The 22879-nt window shown below is 40.0% G+C and overlaps 1 protein-coding gene across 1 annotated transcript in view; it reads left to right on the forward strand.

Annotated features, from left to right (window-relative positions):
- gnb1a (guanine nucleotide binding protein (G protein), beta polypeptide 1a) overlaps positions 1–12304 on the forward strand; it is a 30491-nt gene extending 18187 nt beyond the window's left edge. The window contains exons 2-11 of the mRNA XM_031745078.2: positions 872–978; positions 1553–1591; positions 1748–1854; positions 4748–4811; positions 5532–5694; positions 6795–6861; positions 7202–7403; positions 7855–8071; positions 9708–9823; positions 9974–12304. Coding sequence (XP_031600938.1) covers positions 922–978; positions 1553–1591; positions 1748–1854; positions 4748–4811; positions 5532–5694; positions 6795–6861; positions 7202–7403; positions 7855–8071; positions 9708–9814 — 1023 coding nt within the window. The 5' untranslated portion in view covers positions 872–921 and the 3' untranslated portion in view covers positions 9815–9823; positions 9974–12304. The remainder of the gene's footprint in view (positions 1–871; positions 979–1552; positions 1592–1747; positions 1855–4747; positions 4812–5531; positions 5695–6794; positions 6862–7201; positions 7404–7854; positions 8072–9707; positions 9824–9973) is intronic.
- Positions 12305–22879: the final 10575 nt, after the last annotated feature.

Raw genomic sequence — 22879 nt, forward strand, 5'->3', positions numbered from 1 at the left:
GTTAACCAGAGGATTGGGGTCAGCGAGATAGCCCCTGCTTTTAGGATCATCAGCAGGTTTTGTCTTAACCGGATTTGGCTGAGGAGCTGAATCAACTGTGTCCCAGGATTACAGGGATGACATTGGAGGAGAGTTTAGAGTCCCGAGGCCAGAACGTTGACAGCTTTGTCAGTCCCAGCCCATCATCTCAGCACCTTGGGGTTTCAGTAGTGCAGTGAAACTGCTGCTTTCTTGGTCTGCCTTGTTCCTTTCTTGATATCTGGACTCCTGATCCTTGCTCCGTTTTGACAGTCAGTAGGGGGTATGTGTTTGGCCTGCATGGCCTAGTGTTTTGTTTGGTTTTTTTAAATTTCTTTTTTGTTTTTTATGTATTTTTGCCTTGATTCTAAAGAAATGTTTATCAGCTGCTCATTGTGGCCAGATGTTTGCCCAAGGGTTTGCTGTCGTTTGGGAGGGGAGAGAGAACAAATTCAACATCATCCTCAAAATTGTTATCTTAAGCCTAAAGTAGCTGCCTAGTGCTTGTTGCTAGGTAACAGTTTCAAGCTGGCGAGGACAAGTCTTGAGCTGTCTCGAAAGTGATTCCCTGAGACTTTGTCTGGGCCTCACAGATTGGATTTAAAAGATACTGTGTGATCCCCGGCTTTTCTGTAACTATCAAAATGATAACATGTCCATAAATACATTACAGAAGACAAAACATCATTCCATTTTGGCCAGAATCACATGTAATTTTGTGTACTAGTCAAAGTAATTTGTCAGCACCATATGTTGAATTCACATGTACTTTATTACAGCTGACGGGCATTACTTTTTTAAGAAAGCAGCATGTGATATGTATGTTGAACATCTCATTGCTTGTCTCCTTCAGATCAGCAAGAGTCTAGGCGGCGGAGCGAAGCGCACCATTAGCTGAGGAAAATGAGTGAACTGGATCAGTTACGCCAGGAGGCTGAGCAGCTCAAGAACCAGATCAGAGTAAGTCCTTCAGTCCCCAAAGTAACAGCATTTGTTTTCTTCACACTAGTAGTGATAATAGAGGTTATGTACTTCTTAGTTTGTCCTATTAAAGTGCTTCAATACATTATTCCAGTTTTCATCACCTGTAGCAGTACAGTAATGCATATTGTCACATGATCAAAATCACTGTAAGCACTACCAACACTAGCAAACAGAAATAGTTGTGGGATGACACTATTTCCGCCTTGAGCCACTATACTACATTTTACACGACTACATGAGTGCTGCGGCAAGAAGTTAAAGCTGCCTGCTAACGCTTGCTCAGGTTCCTCAGTAGCATCATTGCAGTGGGATGCCACTGAGCAGGAATCCAACTTGATTTACATTAATCTCACTTGTATTGGACCATAGTTTCTTAATATTTACTATTATTAAATGGATGTCGTCATTCCAGTGCATTTAAGATGTCACACATTTATAGTGTACTTCAATTTTTGACAGAGTGCTTTAAAAGTAATGAACCCTCAGACATGAAAGCATGCCATTGGCACATAAAATACGACGTTCTAATTTTACTGGCTGCTTGTTTCAGGATGCCAGGAAAGCGTGTGCAGATGCTACCCTGTCTCAGGTAAGAGCTATATTTGTTATGATGTTGACTTGACATAATTTATTATTTTGAAACTAAAATTAAGACATTCGGCTTAATATTTGGGTGGAAGGTTTTTAATACTTTGGCCAATACATGATGGTCTCAAGGTGACTTTCTCTCATCTTGATCCTTTAGATCACAGCTAACATTGACCCTGTTGGCCGAATTCAGATGCGCACTAGACGGACACTGAGGGGGCATCTGGCTAAAATCTATGCCATGCACTGGGGCTCTGACTCGAGGTAATCTCATTCAACTCCATTCTGTCCATTAACTAAATATTTTATCCCATCAGCCCAACCCCCACTGCCTAAATGCAGGAAATGGATATAAAAGCTTGCTTGGCTGTCTTTGTGCTGCTTACTTCCTCCTGAGGGTCCTCTTCAAACCATGGCATTCCACAATAACTCACCCCACTCTGAATCCCAGAGCAAGTCTTTTGCAGTCTGTTATATTAACATGTACTCACTGTTGTAACATTTTAACAGTGGTGTACTGTAGTGGTGCACATGCACAATATTAACACACTCATTACATGAATGGTTATTTCAGGTGCATCACTGTATATTGGAGTGCTTCTACTGTGCTGTGCCTTGTGCTGTGTTTGTGTGCACTGGGGGTGTGGTATGTGGGCAGGGAAAATACTCAAAATGGAGTCAGTCTTTGTTAAAAACAAGTGTTGAGCCTCATAGCCATGGCAGATGAAGCAATACTCCTCACTTCACATAAAGCGTATTCCCTAGAGCTGTACACGCCTCTCACCTCAGCAATCAACAAGTTAATCACTGTGGCGCTGCCGTGCGTCAGTCCACAGAGAGACCACTGCAAAGTGCTCATTCATCTCATCACCCCGCTGGTCGTATAAGTAAGGAAAAAAATCTAACACTGTGTGTCCACTGTAAGAGCTTACTATTTGTTGAATCTCAATGTTTTATCCTCAAGAGGTGTTGATGTGTTTACTAGACTACCTTAGGCTACCTGCTGGGATTTTACCCAATCAAAAAGATGTTTTGAGCTGTAGTCTAGGCTAGAATTGGTTCTTCACGTGCCAGACTAGGGTGAAATTTTTACAGTCTGAGAAAGAAAGCCTTCTCTTACTGTCATTTACCAGCCAATAATGTGTAATTTTTCAGCATGCAGTCCTCAGACTTACTGTCTGTAAGAGACAAAGTTTAATATAAATAATATGATGGTAAATCCCAGAAATAGCATGAATATTTTTTTTAAAAGCCTAAATGCATCTCAAACGCAAGTTTTTTTGTTGTTTTCTTTTTTCTTTATCAAAATATTAAGGTGTTCAAGTTCTTACCATAACACCTTAATGACCGAAGTTATTAATTTAGGGATAATTCAGTCCTTCATATGTATTTATTTTTTTGTCAGTGTATGTGAGAACACTGGTTTCATGTTTAAAAATAAACTAAACAACTTTAAAGTAGAAATTTGTACTGACTTCAACAAAGTAATTTGGGTTTTTTTGGATGAAATATCCCGAGTACTCAAATGTGACTAACTCGTCCCACGAGATGATCCTCGCAAACATAACCTAAACACATGTTGGGTCATTTTGTTGTTTTTTTGTAAAACATCTGTATTAGCCATCCATATTAGGCTTTCTTATTGCTGCTCATTGCATTTTCAGACCTCCGGTATTGTATCATATTACACAACTGTACCACAAAAGTGTTATCTTATGAAAATGAGGTGTGGGTATATGAGTGCATTAACATGGAAGCCATGAAAAGTAAGTTGTTTGTAAAGAGTACTAAATATTGCCAAACACGTGCACTTTTCTGCGTGTGCTTGTCTGCCAGTTGACATGTACTCAGACCTGAAAAACTATGAGCTTCACAATTGTTAACTTTTAAATAGTTTGCTTTTTAAAACCACATTTTGTTCTTTGAAAATATTGGTGGTTTCTTCTCAACCCTCAGAACTCTGCCCTAACTTGAAAGCAGCTCAAAGTTTTGTGTTGCAGTCTCCTAACACACTCAGTGTCACAGCCTGATCTGAAGTTAGTATATTTTACTGTTTAACTTTTTTTTCCCCAGATCCAATGTGGTCATTTTAAGACCAAGAAGCTGGTAATTAATTTTCTCTTGGACTAGAATTCCCAGCACAAACCTTTCGGTCCCTGACTTATTATCTACTGGTGTGCGTATGTGTTCCTGCCAGCACAGTAGTTAAGATTTCCATATTCCCAGCAGTCATTGGTGTGTTCACTCTTTTTCCTGGTCCTGTGTGCATTGGGACCATCACTGTGGTTACTCCTGTTGGGTTCACCCAGATAGCAGAGCAGTCACAGAGGTACTGAGGAGCTTTCTCTTGAATGCAAAAACTGGAATATATCTCAGTGGGGGTTTTGTTTGTTTGTTTTTTAAAGATGCTCCTCTAAACATAAAAGTATCGGTGTAGTTCAGCTTCTAGATCAGTCCAGTTGGGATTAGCACCATCCATTCTACATGTAAAATTATGTAAATGTATTTAATACAGGTATTACTAGCTGTTTTGTTTTTTTTGTTTTTTTATGTGTTTGGTTGCTTATGGATATATTTCTGTCTAGAAAATGTCTATTCACTTACTTGCTCAACAGTGCAACACTTAGCTTCCATGATGGTTCTTGAACAAGCCCCCCCCCCCCCCAAATCTCACCACCCACACAATTTACACAGTAAATTGAATCATGTGACCTGCTTTGGTTTCTATCCTTTGTCCTGTTCGCTCACAGGAAATTTACAGCACTGGCAACACTATTAAACATGGTTAAGTGATGTCTTTCCTATTGTGTTAGCTCTGAAATGATGGCTCATTGTTACCCCTAATTCCCAGAAAGTACAACAGAATATGGATGCAAAAAATTGCAAACGCCTGCAAAAAGTAAATCTTAACTATCTGTCTAAACACCATCTGAAATGTTCCGTTGTAGCATTTCAAACCCTTTTAAAATAGAATAAAAATGTTCAAGTAAGACGAGCCACACCCCCACGTAGTGTGTGTGTGTTAAGGAGTGTCTTTGTATTGTGAAGGTGACAGATAAACAGGTTCTGGGTAAAACTGTACTTTATGCATCACACTCTGCTAGTTCAAATTGATGACAGTCTTTCCCTTTATTAATCTCTTCTTTCTTTTTACCAGGCTTTTGGTCAGTGCTTCCCAGGATGGCAAGCTCATTATTTGGGACAGCTACACCACAAACAAGGTAACTGAAACAATTTAAATAGTCTGTTATTTGTGGTGGGGGTTTTTTAAGTTCCTGGTGTTTAACCAGGGAAATGTACAAACAAAGACGGACATCCTCTCTTACATTGTTTTGGGAAGTTTTTTTTCGTTGTGGTTTGATCAGTGAGCAATACGTTCTAATAATATTTTTTTAAACTGATAATACCAAAACATAGTGAAATGATGAGATGATGTCATAAAATGTCACGTAGTTGGTTAACTTGTTCTAAAACCAGAAAGCTAAAAGAAAACTTCTGTTGACTCAGAGCTAACCATCCTTTAATCTTGAGCTGTAAAGAGAGACAGGGGCAGAAGATTTTAGATGTCTTCTCACCAGTACATATAAAACACAAAAAATAAAGTGAGGCCAAGAGATATGAGGTCGGGGTAGTCTAAACATGAAAACATGTGTACAGTCGTCCTTCACCAGACTTCCAAATGAACTATTGTCTTTTCCCTTTAATCCAAGATCAAGTCAGCAATAATGATTACTCCCAGACTTCCATTTGCAAAATGTTAAGTTCATTGTAATACAATTCACAAGTGTTTTGTGCCAAGTAATGCTATTTATAGTGAATACTGTGCCCTTGAAAGGTTAAGTTAATACTGCAGACAGACTTTGTCACATGCCTGCCCCTCTCCCTCTCTTCCATCTGTCACTGCATACTATCTAATATTAAATCTTGCTTCTGTCCTTCAGGTCCATGCCATCCCGTTGCGCTCCTCCTGGGTGATGACGTGCGCCTATGCCCCTTCTGGGAACTATGTTGCCTGTGGTGGCCTGGACAACATCTGCTCCATCTACAACCTGAAGACCCGTGAAGGAAATGTGCGCGTAAGCCGCGAGCTGGCCGGACACACAGGTAGGCAGGATGCTTCCAATAGCTTGTACCCATTTACCCATCAGTCCCAGGATGTTGGGAAAACTCTCCCGTTCAGTCTCAGAGACACAAATCCCTCAAGGGTTATGTCAGAAAGGGCATCTGGCGTAAAAATCTGACAAGTGAAACGTGGCCGTACCTGCTGCAGCAACCCCTTGTGAAAGAGTGCAGCCCAAAGTAGCTTTGATTTGTCAGCGTTCTGCATTCTTCTGACAAGGGCAGTATGGGTCATGGCAGGACTCCAGTCACTTGATTTTTAAGACTGCATTCCTCATTTAGGTTTCAATTTGGCCCTCCGTTTCAGTAGATGGAAGTTCATATTTCTCGCTTTTTTTAAAACCTTTTGTTGATTGGGCTTAAATGTGGTTGTGAGACTGGTAGTTTCAGTCTGATTCTGTTGGTGTGTGATCATGGTAATGTGCTTTTGAATATTTGGCAAGTTTTTTTTGTCAAAGCAAGACTTTGCAGCCATATAGGATGTAGCCATACTAGTGTGTGTATGTATATATTTCTAAAAGATCCCCCATCAAAAAACCAGTCCTCCTATAAACAACCAGTCAATTATAACCCATTATGTTGCTAAGGTAGCCCTTATATAATGATGGTAGCCCAATTATTTTTTTTCAGCTCCAAAAGATACCAGTCATATGGTGCATCTGTCTCCATTGTGTCATATACCAGCTCAAGCTAATGAAAGTGTTGAGCTCTTGGGCGCGGAGCATTCATCTGATCAGTGTCACATGATGCAGGAAGTGTGTCAGCATTTTAGTTCCAGTTCCTTCACTGTTGGGAGGGGTTTATAAACTCTGCCAGCTAGTAAAGGAAGAATTATGGAAGCAAGTCATGAACCAGGAGATGCCCTACAGCTTTTTCTTTTTTTCTTTTTTTTCCCCCTGGTTGTGAATTAGTCAATTCATCTCACCCACATCCAGCTCACATAACATTCTCTGAGGGTGGGATGATGATTTGGGATGAGATTTCTTTCTCTGTGCATAGTATAAGGGAAGGAAACTTGTCTTATAGCTCTGCAAAATAATATATCATAATATAGTTTTTGATTCAGTTTCTTTTGCTCCTTTCAGGTTACCTGTCCTGCTGTCGCTTCCTGGATGACAACCAGATTGTCACCAGCTCTGGAGACACCACCTGGTGAGTTGGGAATATTGCACCCACTCTGGATCAGTACAATCAAATACACTTTTTTAAACAGTTGGGTCAGAATTTCAACCTCAAGACCTTCAATGTTTTACTGGTTTCAGGGCCATCACATTAGCCTGTTAGTTCTTAGGGTTGTCTACAATATTTATGGAAATACAAGTGTTATATTATCTCATATTATTTCACACTCATTTAGTGTTTTCTGCTAGAGAGGTACTGTTTAAATACAAGTCGGCTAATAAGTACATCTTTCTGGGCTAGATTCTGCTCATAGATCAACGGTCACTCTGCAGAGTAAATGACGGTAAATCATCTTTGCGCTTTCTTGCAGTGCTCTGTGGGACATTGAGACTGGCCAGCAGACAACTACTTTTGCTGGTCACACCGGCGATGTCATGAGTCTCTCGCTGGCGCCCGACACCAGGCTGTTTGTGTCTGGAGCCTGTGATGCCTCGGCCAAGCTCTGGGATATCAGAGAAGGAATGTGCCGACAGACTTTCACTGGCCACGAGTCGGACATCAACGCCATCTGCGTAAGGACACAAACAGAAACCTTATATACTAGTCATGTCAGGGTGTCAAGTCTTAAAGCCACTCAGCGGATTACAGAGTCAGATCTGTCAGCAAGTCTTGGGTTCTTGAGCAAGTCGAGTAAAATGACTGGATGACTTGGCTCTGTTTGTGTTGAGCTTTTTTTTTTAGTTTAACTTTAAAGCTCTTTCTAAAAAAGCTGAGACAGAGCAATTTGAAATCAATTAAAGCTAACTGTTGAGACTTTGCTTTAAATGAACGATCTTGAATTCGTAGTACATAGTAGTACTGCAAGTACTATTCAATAGGCTTTGCTCTAAAACTGATGACTAGACGGACAAAAAAGAAAAGATTTGGTATTGGATATTTGCACTTAAGTGCAGATAATTAGCTTCACTCTGAAGAATCGCACAAAAGTACGAATACTTTAGATTCCCCTGCCCTTTCTTACAGTTCTTCCCTAATGGGAATGCATTTGCCACGGGCTCAGACGACGCTACCTGCCGGCTGTTTGACCTGCGTGCTGACCAGGAGCTGATGGTTTACTCACATGATAACATCATCTGCGGCATCACCTCTGTCGCATTCTCTAAGAGTGGCCGCCTACTGCTGGCTGGCTATGACGATTTCAACTGCAACGTCTGGGACACTTTGAAGGCCGACCGTGCAGGTAGGCCACCATACGGAGCAAAAGACTGGAGCTGTGTGAATGTGATTATACTTCACTGACAAGTGTGGACACAGAATTGTATTACATTTTTCTATAATTTGAAATATTCACATTACGAAGCCTCTAAGAAAAAAACAAAACCTAAAATTATTATTGCTGATGATTTGATTTATTGCTGATGCTGGCTCACCAATATGCTATGAAGTCAATATTTCAACGTCTGCTGCATTAGTGGCAGCACTGAAAGACTAAGGTCAGGACTCCTCATTCACAATGTGGAGGTATCTGTTGTGGCATTGCTTCAGTTTCAGAAATATTTGCAATTAAAATTTTCTGATGTCGAGCATTATTCTATGAAAGTAGCCGGCATGCTAAGAGCAGTTTTGCAACTTTGCTGGTGTGGCCAGTTTCTGCACACAAACCTGTCGGTTGGTCTTTTAAAGTTAGTTCTTGCTGAAGAGTCAGCAATCACCATTGTACTGACATATTCACCATATGTAGCAATAAAGCCATTTAAACAGTTTTAACTTGTTACTATCACTAGATCAGGCTGTGTGGCAAACAGAATATTTTTGGCCTCGCGTCATAAATTTTTGCAGTTTGCTGAAGTTACTGCAACTGTTAGTGAAAACACTGATAGGAGTATGTTTGTTCTTTTGTTTTAAAAGTAGCGTTTGTCTTACAGCTTATACAGCTGCATTTATTCTGAGGGTTTTAGTTCTGTCAACATGGCGTTGAAGAGTTCACTGTGTGGTAGTTGTCAGGGAATGATGGATATGGAAGCCACCAAATAACCTTAGAGCCTGCAGACACTGTTGAGGAGCTGCTATAAACGGAGACACAATCATAAGGCCATTCTGGGAAACTAGGAAGAGAGTGTATTAAAATGCCTATTAAAAATGACTTTTTGACTATTAAACCTATAACTATTGGTGCAAATCAGAAATGCCTCGGCAGAAACGCACTGCTCCTGCACAATGCTTTGCTTGTAAAGGTAGATGCTAATCTAGTCTAATTGCACTTGCACATTGTCCCTGTGAAACCTGACAAGTTTAAACAGAGTGGGAATAAATATTTTGTAGCCAAATATGCGACGGGTAACATGTTTTAGTTATTAGTGTATCATATTTGTGTATCGTTGTGTATCTGCAGTATTGTTTAAGCATGTTTGGCTTTATGTGGATACTTTGTGAAATAATATTTCCCCATTAAATATCTGAAGCCAACTGTAGCCAAAGGCCAATAATAAGCAGCTGAGAGAGGAGAAAGCATCACCTGTTCGAGCCCCCATGGAGGCATGAATACTTGATCAATTGAATGCATACTGGGATCAGAGGCCAACATCTTAGCAGACAATTTTTCTTTTTTAAATATATCGATCCACTGGTGTATGGAGTATTGATTATCAGTATATTGAGTCAGCATCAGCCTTTACTAACTGGTTTACAGCCTACTCTGCACTTTATGGTTTAAAACAAGTTTCATCTTGCCCTCTTTCACCTTTTTCCAAAGTGTTTCATCATGTAATCAGTTTCCAAACTCTGTTTTGCACCTTTATTCTGGAGTGTACATTAGCCTGCACTACCCGTCAGACAGCATGTTTGGTGCTTTGTCTCATCCTCTGCTGTCTTGACAGGTGTCCTGGCCGGTCATGATAACCGGGTGAGCTGCTTGGGTGTGACTGACGATGGCATGGCAGTGGCAACAGGGTCCTGGGACAGCTTCCTCAAGATCTGGAACTAGAGTCTGAAGGTAGGTGTTAGTATCGGCACCTCTGAGTTCATCTTTACTGCCATCTGGGGGTTTAGATTGAAACTGCAGGCACTGGCTTAAATGATTTTACAGTTTTGTGCAGTCAGTAACTTTGCAGAATAATAACGATAAAATGTTTGTTTTTTCCAGATGGCATCCGGACTCCAAAGTCGAGTGGAAGACCATTCCAACATCACGATGTTCAATTTTATTGCATATCCAATCTTTTCGAAAACACACCATGATACTGACTCCAAACACCCCCTCCAAAAAACTATCAAGGGCAAAAATTCTCTCTCTCTCTCTCCTTCTCATTTAAAAGAGCACAATTGTCTGTCACTCATTAAGCTACAAAAAAAGAAAAAGAAAAAAAAAAAGCTCGGGGAATTTTAGTGCTTTCAGAGTGGAACTGAGGGGAAAATTGTGCATTCCTCCTACGACCATGGTCTGGTATTGTTATAACTGAAAATACAAAAACCCCACCACCGCTGCCACCATCACCACCACCATCACCAAGCAAAATGTGTCCTGCGTCCTCATTATGCACAGGTCTGAGTGAAGGTTATTACATGGCAGTGATCTAACTCTTGATAGCTTTTTGACCATGTTTATTTTTGTTTCTTTGTTTTGTTTTTCTGTTTTGTTGAAGAGGTAGATCAGTGAACTGTCAGTTAATGTTTAAAATGAGGATCAAAGCTTTTATTTCCTAGTCTTTACACATTTTTAGAGAATGTTTTTAAGTTGGGGAAAAATAAAAGAACCTCCAGATCACGTCATTTTAAATCCAGCTTTATCCCACCGGAGAACAAAGCGAGAGAATTCAGCTTCAACAGGGAGTCCTCAAAGCCACTTCTGGCCCTTCTGTATATTTAGCCCCGTAAAACTTTTACTGTCTTTTGTTTGGGTTTTTTTTGTTTGTTTGTCCCACACCACCCCCCACCCCTCAGTGTAGTCCACAAATCTGTTTGCACAAAAATTAAACTTTGCATATATAATGTCTAAAGGAAAAAAGTTAATTAACCAAGCACATGCCGTTTATGATGACGAATGCTCGTTTTTAAAATGGAAAACAACAACAAAAAAAAGAAACCCAAACATTTTAACCATTCTTACACCTTTTTGTCTGGCAACAATGTAGAATAAAGATTAACCCATCAGATCATAATCCACCCTGCCCCTCGTTTTGGTTTGGTTTGGTTTTGGTTTGTTTTCTGTTCATCCCCTCCCCTCCTTATCCTTTGTTTTTTCCCTGGTTTCTGTTGCCCGTGGTTGGGACCGGTGATGTGATTTGGTCAGGTAGAGAGTACCTCCACTTTAGCCCGGTTGCAATCCGGACGTTTTCTCTTTTAACAGAGGTGCCCATTCCGTGCTTGGAAATGCAGTTACTACTCTGTGAATGACATGTTGTATAAATCAATGTTTGAAAATAATGATATTGAAACTTTTTAAGTTAAAAACGAAAAAAAAAAATTTTGGTTGTCTGCCATGGGTGGGTTATCTCTTAGAATCGCATGCTGTAGAATTGCTTAAAAGGTGCATATGAAATTAAGTCCTTTTGATGTTTTTCTTTGAGAAAATAACCTGTTGAATATATCAATGCGATGGTATTTATATTTTTCTTTTTCCTTTTTTTTTTTTTTTTTTTTTTTCTTCCTCCTTTTTGTTTTTGGCTACTCCGTGCATACACGATTCAACTAAAATGTCAAAGCTATGCACTCGAGAAGCAAACCCTGCGACATTAACGGTTACTTGGTCCATACTTGGGAGGGATTCCACAAAAATTAAAAAGTACCGTAAATGTTTAAATTGTGCACACATGCATACGTACATTCATTCACGTAAACATACACAATCTCCAATGGAACAAAATAAAATTTTCATTCCTTCTGTAGCAAACGAAATTCCATTTACAAAGGAAAACATTTTATAACAGGTTTTTTCTGTCCTTTAATAAAAAAAATGAAAAAAAAAATCTTGCAGCATCTGAATGGCAGAAGTTTCTGTTGTTCCCTTCTTGTAAACAAACGCTCTTTCTTTAGCAGTAGTGACATTTTTTTTTCCATTCTGTTTTTTCTCTGCGACATTCTGTACAAAAAAAATGTGCTGTAATTGTGCGTTAGGCCTGGAGTTGGCAAAAAATAAAACAAAATAAAAAAAATATTACAAATTAATTAAATTCCCTTTCCTTTTCTCTCTTTCTCTATCAAATAACTGTAGAGCTCTGCACCCCCACTGTTCCCTTTTCACCTTTTGTATTTAATTTTAAAGTCAGTCAGTGTACAACCGAAAGCTGGATGCAAGATAGAAACTATATTAAAATGTACTGTTATTTAAGATGTAATAAAAAGCAGTTTGAGATGACCTACTGTGTTGAGTGTGATTCACTTAGAGCGATTCCCACTGAAGCTAGAATGTTGCAGACTGTTTGGTTTCCTTGTAATTATGTTCAAGTCAATAAACAATTTCTTATCCACTGTTGAATCAGCCTGCCTCTTCTGTACAGTCATTAACGCACTCACTTTCCTCTTTTTGTTCATCAGCACTTACAATGAGTGTAAAGGCACCTTCTTGTAGTGCCACTCTGAGTTTGAGTGTGAAGACTAAAAATGAAATTGCAGACTGTGACTATTCCCAGCTTGAGTAACAGCAGCGTGCGTGTTCACGCTTGCTGAAAACATCAGCGTAATTATACACCCCGATCTTGACTGGCGTGCCTTGCTAAAGAGCATTTCCCTCAGTGTTAGCAGTTTACATATTCCTTACTCGTTATATTCTCACACTTGCTGATCTCTGCTTCACCGATTGATGATCAAGGTCCCCTTTAATGATGTACATGCTTTGCTAATAATCCTTGACGTTTACTGCCCTCTACTGGACAGACATCTGAAATACAAATACTGATTATTTTATGTGGATGTGGCAGAGAATGCATGATCATGAGCAAGTAGTTTTCCTTCTAGGTGGTCAGCACATCTGTAACAACTCCAAAGAAATCGCAGAGTCTGGTCTTTCTGATGACATGTAGAACTTGATTAACAAGTGGCAAAAATAAAGAGAAAAAAATACTATAAATTTTGTACGGATTTAGCCTCTTTACTCAGGTAAAATCAAATATTTTTAAGAGCTTAAATTAGCTGTAGTCGTGGGATGTGCCAGGAGAGGGGATCTAAAATCGGCTGTAGTGGCTCAGGGTGGGGGAAAAAATCACACCCCACATTAATTTCTGTTGTGACCTCCAGCAGATTTTCTTTGTGTACAAGCTGTGATCAGCTGAAGTGTGTCGCTGCTGCTGCTGAGGTTTACTGCTCTTTGTGGATTTACACAGGTGAATTCACGAGCTATCTTGGCTTGGATTTCCATGGTATACTGTTTATACTGTCTTTATACTACACAGCATACAGTTGGTATAAAAATGGAATTCAGTAAATGAATCAAAGCATAATCTCTTACATCTAAATTCATCTCTGCTACACTTGATGTAACCTTGATGTAATCGCTGACCATGAACACCGCAGTTCAAAGCAGCGCTTTACTTTAAATTCACCACATACAGCGAGCTAACCTCTTCATATGCACTAAGCTGCTCAGTCTTCATATAACACAAAGTAGGCTATACACCATAACTTACCATCATAAACAGATCCAATATGTGATTAAAAATGACGACATTACAGTTGATCTTTAAATCTGGTGTCACTGAGCAAAAAAAACTTCCTTCAAACATGTTAAACCTAACGTAACGTATTAGTGTTTTAGTATTACTACTTATTATTATTATTATTATTATATTTCCCACCTCTGTAAAATTGTACTGATTGACTGAAGCGCACTGAAGTGTATAATAATTACCAGAGTATTCTTTATTTTTTGTTTTCAAAACAGGACATACACTGTTGTGCAAAAGTCTTGAGCCACACCTCATTTCTTCATATTTTTCTAAGAAAATGGGAAATGGGTGCAGAGATTTTTGAAACACGTGCAAACATACCGAGAAATAAGCCAAAACCAGAGTTTGTACAATTCTAATGAACTTGAAAGTCAATATTATATGTTTTTGTAATTTCTTTAAGTAATCTTCAGGAATAGGCTGAATTCTCTGGGATTCTCGAAGCACATTCAAAGCTGTGATTTGGATGTTGGCTGGCTTTTGTTCTGTTCTGTGTCAAGTCTTTTCTCCCCGTTTCACTTCCTTAAAAATGGATTCTTAACAGCCCCCCTTCCACTTAGACCATTTCTCCTTTGTCAGGGCTTTGATGGATTGGATTTTTGTATTTGTTAAAGACACAACTTTCGGACACTGTTCATTTGCTGCAGGACTATCACTACCCTGAGCATTCAGAGTAACAGGCTCAGCCGTCACCTCAGACCGACACTCAAGAACAGTCACACGTTGGTCGACCTCCACAGCATTGGTCATAACTTGCTCGCAGACATCCGCCTGTAGTTTAACTACATGTTTTAAAGCACCCACCTCAGCACACAGCTGGTCCATTCGCCCTATTAGACAACACACATCCATGCTGGAGTATGTAACAGGCGTCAAATCATCCAGGTGATGAGATACAAATCTTGGGATATTCTCCCCCACACTCATTCAGCACTTTAAGACAGAGTTTAATATTGTTGGCGTCTTTATGCTGTCCTTTATATCCAACGCACCGCTGTGAGGTAGTGGGGCAGAGCTCAAACAAAACTTTCTTGGAGGCTTCAATCCCCTCGGATTCAAATGTGTTCGTGGCCAACAACACAATTTCATCCTGACTTAAAGTTTTGATTTTTACAGCAAGGAAATTAAGTAGTTCATCCTCAACAATTACCCTCCCATCAGTTGTTTTATATATCTCTGGGTTTAATCGTGACCTTTTGAAAGTCGGAACTACGTCTGCACCACCACCTGCTACATCCGCCATCTTGTGTTCTTTGTGGGCGTTACCTATTTTCAATCAGCCAATAGGGAGCGTTGTTGTGGGCGGGGCCTGTTTCCAAGATAAAAGGTAAGAGAATCAGGCCGTAACATCAAAGGCAACCCAAGTCCATAAATAGCAGGTGAAACCCACACTGGATAAGCACGTTTCTTACACAGTCACGAGCGATTCACTGGATGAACTTTTGTTCTGCTACCCTCAGTTTTATCTCAATATCTGTAACACCATAGCTTTGTTCCAAATGTCAAAAATGAGCAACCTAAAAACAAAACCAGAATTTGTGTGCACTCTGCCAAAAAGTGCACTGGACAAGCTTATTCAGGTTAGGAAAGCCTTCCAAAACACTCTCTCTGAAAATCAACTTTTAAAAGAGGGTACAAAGACAGCCAGACAGCAAATCAAACAGCTGATGGCCCAAATTTCACTGGTGCGTGCCAAGCTGGACCAGTATGAGATCCAAGCTGGAAAACTCACTGATGAATCAGTGTCACGCAAAGTGGAAATGAGCAGCGCCACCAAAGAAAAAGGGGATCAGACTTACTCAGGTCAGACCAGAAACTTTGAAGTTGAGATGAACCGTCTGAAACAGCAGCTTCAGCAGAGGGACAGCGAAATCCTGATCCTCAAACAGGAGGACAGTCTGTCTGCCGAATTTGCACAGCTTCAGACACACGAGAAACCAACATTTGTGTGCACTCTGCCAAAGAGTACACTGGACGACCTTATTCAGGTTAGGAAAGCCTTCCTAAAAGCTCTGTCTGAAAATAAACTTTTAAAAGAGGATTCAAAGACAGCCAGACAGCAAGTCAAACAGCTGATGGCACAAATTTCAATGATGCGTACCAAGCTGGACCAATATAAGATCCAAGCTGGAGAAGAAAGAGAGGATCAGACTTGTTCAGATCAGGCAAAGATCATAACCTTTGACCTTGAGATGAACTGTCTGAAAGAGCAGCTTCGGCAGAGGGACAGCGAAATCCTGATCCTGAAACAGGGGAAGGAAAGTCTGTCTGCTGAGCTCGCACAGCTTCAGAAACACGAGGCCTCTCTGAAAGAAACTCTGTGGAATGAGAAAACACACAGAGAGAATCTGGAGCAGGAGAAGAAAGTCCAGCAGGAAGAAAATAAGAAAGTCCTGGGAGAGCAGAAAGTGGTGAAGGACACAGAAGAAATGCAGAAAAAAACAGACGAGCAGACCAAAGAATTAGCGGAGGCAAAGACAGAGGCAGTAGAGACGGCAACCCCAGAGTCGTCCTCATCAAAGGCTGAAATATCAACACTGGAGAAAACACAGAAAATGGAGGAAAAGTTGTGTGTCAACAGACTGATCCAGTTGGTGGTTTCACAGGCCATAGAAAAAGTCTCCACTAAATACAAGCTCTTCACAGAGCGCCTCACTCCTGACTGCATCAGCGATCGCCTGATTCAGAAAATCTGGCCTGAAATCGAGCTGAAACATTTGGATCTGTCCCCAAAACGGCTGAAAAATCTTGACAAGGCCATTCTCAAGGATCTATGCATAGCACACAGCTGCAAGGACAAACATTTGATTATGAAGCTGAGGGAACAGCTTGATAATATTACTGTCCCAGCCTTCACCAAAAAGCTGCTGTCATTACCAAGAAGAGTCCTCAGTGTCTCTAAAAATAGGGAAGAGTACAAGGATGTGGTGAAAAACATCACTCAAGATCTGGTAATGCACGCTATGAGCCAAGAAAATGAGACGACAACATGGCGTTCAGGAACATCAGATTTTATTATACAGAGGCTTTCCCATAAGATCTGGAACAAAATTCTGTCCAAACACTACAAAATGTCCTTGGAGAACATTGAACAACTCGCCCTGTCAGTATACAACGAACTCCATGACAGGTGGGATTCTCCAGGACTCTTAATGAAGTCGAGCAACCCAGTGGTTGACGAAGCAATCGTCAAAACCTTCAAAAAACATGCCAAACTGAGGAGCCGAAACATCATCTTTAGGGCTTTCTCGTGTGCACGCTAAAATTCAACTGACACGTGCATGCGATTATGTGACAAAACTCTTAAATTGGCTTAAAATATTCATTTAAATTGGGCATCTAAATTTAATTTTCAAACCAGAGTGGTTAAAGAGAACTACTCTTCTTCTCCCAACTTCCTTCCCTCATCACCAACTGGCCGAGGCAGATGGCCACCCCATCCCAGAGCCTGGGTCTGCCGAAGGTTTCTCTCTTTTAAAAGAGAGTTTTTCCTTCCCACTGTCGCCAAAGTGCTTGCTCTAGGGGGTTGGAGTTTTTGTGCATTATTGTAGGGTCTTGACCTTACAATATAAAGCACCATGAGGGAAGTGTTGTTGGGGTTTGGTGCTGTTTCTTAAATCAAAATGTCCAATTACAACAGGACATTTTGAATTAAGAAACAGCACCAAACCACAAAACAAAATAAAATAAAAATAAAAAATAAAAAAAAACCTTTGAATTTGTGTTTTGTTTTATTGGCTGTAAATTTGCTAAGAATGTCATATCAGATTAGAATTGTGTGTCTCAATATCATGTATCATAGCATCACCCTGTAGTTCAATTTGAAGTGGATGTCATAGTAATGTCTTTCTGTATGTGTGTACAAACCGGTGGTGAAAAAACACCGGAGATACTCAAAGTATAACCGGTGTTTGAGGTTAGCTGGTTCCATTTGTTTAGATATTCTACTTTCCGTGTTCCAGATCCCAAGAATTGATATTTTCACCGAATGGTCTTTTCTGCCTGCCAGTGTGTCAAGCAGTTTTCAAGATTAAACACCTTGGCAAAGACAAAAAAGCTCCCCCCTCTTGGAAATGCATCTATGCCTTCATAACAATATTATTTTCAGACAACAATTAATTATTTTAATTTTGAATAGAAAGCCTTCAAGCTGGTTTTATTTAGGTTTATTTAGATTGCATTCACCCTCAGACTGACACATCTGAATTAAAACTGATAAACAGGATTTTAAAGGAGGGAGCGATGGACACTAAGCAGCAGATCAGTCCGTGTAGAAACAGGACATAAGTTTAAGGAACAGGAGGATCATTTGATGTTGTAATGGTTTGACACACAGTGAAATGATTTAATGCACAGCAGAAAATGCATATTCAAATTCATCTCCACATTAATATGAGTAATGCCTTCAGACATTATATCTGTGGATAAATCAGGCAGAAGGTCAGAGTGCTACAAAACACAGCCACGTGATCTAGATTAAAACATTCTGCATGACTCGGTCTCTTTCTAGTCATCCTGTGGATGTCAAGTGCACATCAGGAGTAGAAGTTCTCGGCCAGCTTCCTCATTCTTTTATTGCAGTGTGCTGATGGGGCAGACGGACGGTGGTCTGCCATCTTTGCTGCAACTGCAAACATACAAAATCCCACTTCATCTTCAGGTTGCTGCTCTGTGCTGGCACCTTTCAGCTCATCTTTGTCAGGGTTTGGATGGAAGACTTTAATAATAAAGATTAAAGTCTATAGTACTATAATAAATAACTTTAAGTATTAGACTGTGGACGTAAACTGCAATAACACAGGCAGCTGTGATTAAAGCGTGCATGGGCTCTATCACAAAATCAGGAGGATGTGTACTCAACTTCCAGCACCACACAGCACAGAGGATGCAAATATCAGTCAGTATATACCCGTGATAGAGCGCAGTCCTGCACCGCGTCGTCCCCTCGGCCACATTAAACCAGCCCAAATACCCAATGAGGCCAACAGCGGCTCGATAAAGCCATTCTCCACCAGGACTTTCCATGAAGTTCATTGTAGATCGCCAAGCGAAGAAGAATAAAACCAGCCAAGAGCAGATGAAGTGGGCAAAGATGAAGCAGGGCAGCACGGAGGCGAAAGGAGAATGAAATAGTTGATGCTCATTTTCATCCACTCAGGCCAAAAAGATCCATTTCCAGCTCTGCTTAAAGTAGTAGCATCAACTTAGATTGTCTAACTAAACACAATGAGGCAGATTACATGGACGTTTATAGAAACCTTGTCTGATAGCGAGGGCAGTGAGACGAGAAGAGATGAGAACCAGTGTCATGGCCTTTTAAGTTCTGGCATTTATTTTGTGAAAAAATATAAATAAAAATCAACCCAATAATTTCTTACAACTTAAACATAAACAAAAGTTAACTTAATCTGATTCAACAGGTTCAAAAAGTGGTCAAAAATCATTTTAAACCCTCCCATCGTCCCATCTGACATTTGGCAAACAAAACATTTCCAGCACACCCCTCCAGGCTGCTCTTACTCCCTTAATTATTGGGAGGGTCCAGAAGTTAACAAACTAATCACTTTTACAAACCTTTTCCAAAAGTAAAATTAATTACAGATTTACATAGCAAAACTAGGTAAGCATATTCTTACTGTTATAACAAACAGAACCTTTTAACAAATGTGTATTTTTATTGCAGGGAATAGGTAAGGTTAAAGTTTAACAACAAACACTGAGCCTCACTTTTGATATTCGCACACAACATGAAAAAACGGAGATCCAAACACTGTCTCGCAGCCTTTTCTATTAAAATGCCTCATATAGCACTAAATCTGGTACCTGAACACAGTGAAATATCTTCATTTTTAACATATTTATGGCTGTCATGAACCAGCATCTCTCTGGTGTCACAGGTGTTTTAATACCTGTGCCATGACGTCATGAGTCTGCACACAGACGTCGTGTTGAACAGATGGCGCTGTGGTGAGGTCAGAATAACTAAGAGCCGATTACGCTCAAAACTGAGACTTTTTTGATTGTAAACAGCCTTGAAAGTTAACTGTTGCTACCAGGGGCGTCATAGTGGAGGCTAAAGTGATGCTCAGATAAAGACACCCACGGAGCCAAAGGAAGGAGGCAGCCGCAGGTCTCTCCCAAGGATGGAACGCAAGATGAGCTCATACAGTGGCAATTAAACGTTATTCAAACAGCAATTAGCTTTTATCGCTGTGGTTGGTTTTAAGATTGATTTAAAAACTTGCATTCTTTTCTAAACAGGAGAGTTCAGCTGTTTCAGGAGAGTTCAGCAGTAAAATGAAAATAAGAAGGGTAAATAAATAAAGGTAAGAAAAAAAAAAAGAGGGATGTGACAGACTTCATAATAACTTTGTACTTGAAAATTGTATCTGTGACAGCTCATTTGTTGAAAATTTCTGAATGAATATCATTGATATTACAATTTGATTTGTATACATCATTGCAGAATGAACCAACGTGTTTTGAGATACCTAAATGATTAGTGGTTACGTTATTATCAATCTTAAGAGCAGATATACTGTTTCTTCTTTGGTTTCGTTTCTCAAGAGCAAAAAAGTAACTAGAATTTCTTTCACCTAGTTCTAGCCATTTTGCTTTGGACCTTATAAAAGCCCCTTTAGCCATGTTAATGTATGCATTATCTATTTCTTCCTTTAGTCTGTTCTTATTGGTACTCTAGCCATAAGATTGTCTGGAGGATCATTATAATCCCCTCCAAGAATCATGTGGGCTCCCTTGTATTTTGATTTTTAAAAATCAATGTTGAGTATTGCAGCATCGACAGCGATCAACTCGAAGGAAAATGACGACTGAGGCAAAAATGTCCTTAATATTTTGGGAACTTTATTCCACATGAACACGCAGCAAAACTTTCCTCATGGGTGCCATTTTTGTTGGTGGTATACTTCTTAGAGGCGTGATGACGCAGCATACGTGCCCTTACAATGAACAGTGCCTCCTTGTGGTGACAACTAAAATACTGTCTCTGTTAAACATATTGTACAACATGAGTACACACAATGAATATCTTAACACCCCCTCTTGTACTCAGTTTGCTGGAATCTAAAGAAAAGTTGTACAATAAACAATAAACAGTTGTACACTCTACCACACTTCCTTTTGCTTTTTTTCTCTCTTTTTCCCTTTTAAGCACCAAACATAACGTCAGCAAACTTAGCAAGTTTTAGCTTAGAAACAGGTTTGGTCATAACATCTGCAACCATTTCTTCAGTGGTGCAATATAACAGACACATTTTCTCTTCATTTACAATGGACCTTACAAAATGATATTTAATGTCCACATGTTTGCATCTCTGTCATCTCACAGGGTTTTTAGCCAGGGCAATTGTTCCCTAGTTGTCTTCGTACACTATTGTTTGAGTGTATCTGTAGTCATCTATACCTTTCAAAAGCTGTTCTAAATATATACACTCTTGCATTGTGGAAGCCAGAGCCATATACTCTGCTTCACAGGTAGAGAGCGCCACAGTGGGCTGTTTCTTGGTCTTCCATGAAACTAAAGAACTGTTGTTACTTAGACGTACACAGTAACCAGTAGTGCTGCGCCTGTCGGCAGTGTCACCTGCACAGTCAGCATCACTGTAGGCTACTAGACCCAAATTTTCATCTGTGTTTCTCCTAAAACACAACTTCTTATCTTTGGACCCTTTTAGATATCTCAACACATGTTTCACAGTTCCCCACTGTTCTTCTGTAGGCTCATGGAAATGTTGTGATAACTTGCTTACCACAAAACTCAGGTCAGGACGGGTACCTGATGCGAGGTATATAAGACTGCCCACAGCCTCTCTATACATCCTCACATCTCTCATCGTAGTAGCACCTTCTGTGTAACACAACTTCTGATCACAGGGAGTTTCTCTGGGTTTACAGTTCTGCATGTTAAACCTCATCAGTATCTTGTTGACATATGTTTCTCGTGACATTGTTACACATCCATCAGACTGAGTGAAATCAATACCCAGATAATGCTTAAGTCTGCCCAAGTCTTTCATCTTAAATCTGACTGAAAGCATTTCTTTCACATCCTTTATTACCTTTTCATTGCCAGCTGCAATTATCAGGTCGTCCACCCAGATGATCATAATCACCATGCCATGTTTTGTCTCTTTGGTATAAACACAGTGGTCTGCTGGGTTTTGCCTGAAACTGTTCGCTGTTAGGTATTCATGCAAGATCCTATTCCAGTTACGACCAGATTGTTTTAACCCATACAAGGATTTTTGTAATCTACACACTAACCCTTCTCCCTCTTCATAACTTTCTGGCTGATCAATGTAGATGTCATAATCAATGGGAGCGTGTAAATACGCTGTCTTCACATCCATTTGATGGAGTAACAGGTTCTCCTGCGCTGCTTTCTGTAACAAAACTCTTATGCTGGTTAAGTTGGCTGTTGGTGAGAATGTCTCTCCATAATCTATCCCCAACTGTTGGCTGTAACCCTTGGCTATGAACCTTGCCTTATATTTGTCGTTTCCCTCAATGTCACTCTTAACAGAATAAACCCACTCCCCCCCCCACTGTTTTCTTTCCCTTTGGCAAAGGGAGGATGCGTGCAATAGTATTTGCCTGCACATAGAGCTTACATCGTTGTCTGTAAATGTCATCATCATCATTCATTTGCTCAGTAATAAAGTGACCGAGGTATTTCACCTTTCTATGAACTTCAAGAGTTTTTTGGGCCAGTTTAAACAAAGGGAAATTTAGCTGTTTATCCTGCTTGGTTCTACATATCAAAACAGCACTTTTAGCAGCATTGTACTCTATGTCATATTGCACACCATATTCAGTACAGACATTAAGAAGATCCTGTAACCCAGCACTGCTTGGACTAAAAACAACCAGGTCATCTGGTAAAACATTTATCAATGTTTTACCTAATATACACCCAGTGTTACAGGCTCTCAGCTGTATGGACAAATCATCAACATATAGATTAAATAAAATTGGAGACAAAATCCCACCCTGTCTGACACCATTGCTGACACCAAAGGGGGCAGAAATACTACTTCCCCATTTAACCTGCATGCTCTGGTGAGCGTACCAGTAAGAGAGAATCCTCACGATGTATTGAGGAACTCCCCGTCTCTTCAATTTATCAAAAAGTTTTCTGTGGTTCACTCGATCAAAAGCCTTAGAGGCATCAATGAAACACATGAGGACAGATGAATTTTTAGCCCTATACAAACTGACTATTTCCTTGAGTGCATATATGCACATGTCAGTGCCGTGCTTTGGTTTGAAGCCAAACTGATTATCCAGAGAAGAGATGAACACGTTGGCTGTGTCCGAATTCAGGGGAAGGATGCTCATAAGGACACTACCTACCTACGTCACAAGGTAGT

Source organism: Oreochromis aureus, linkage group 20 (genome assembly GCF_013358895.1).
Source record: "Oreochromis aureus strain Israel breed Guangdong linkage group 20, ZZ_aureus, whole genome shotgun sequence".
In the NCBI taxonomy this organism is placed as follows: domain Eukaryota; kingdom Metazoa; phylum Chordata; class Actinopteri; order Cichliformes; family Cichlidae; genus Oreochromis; species Oreochromis aureus.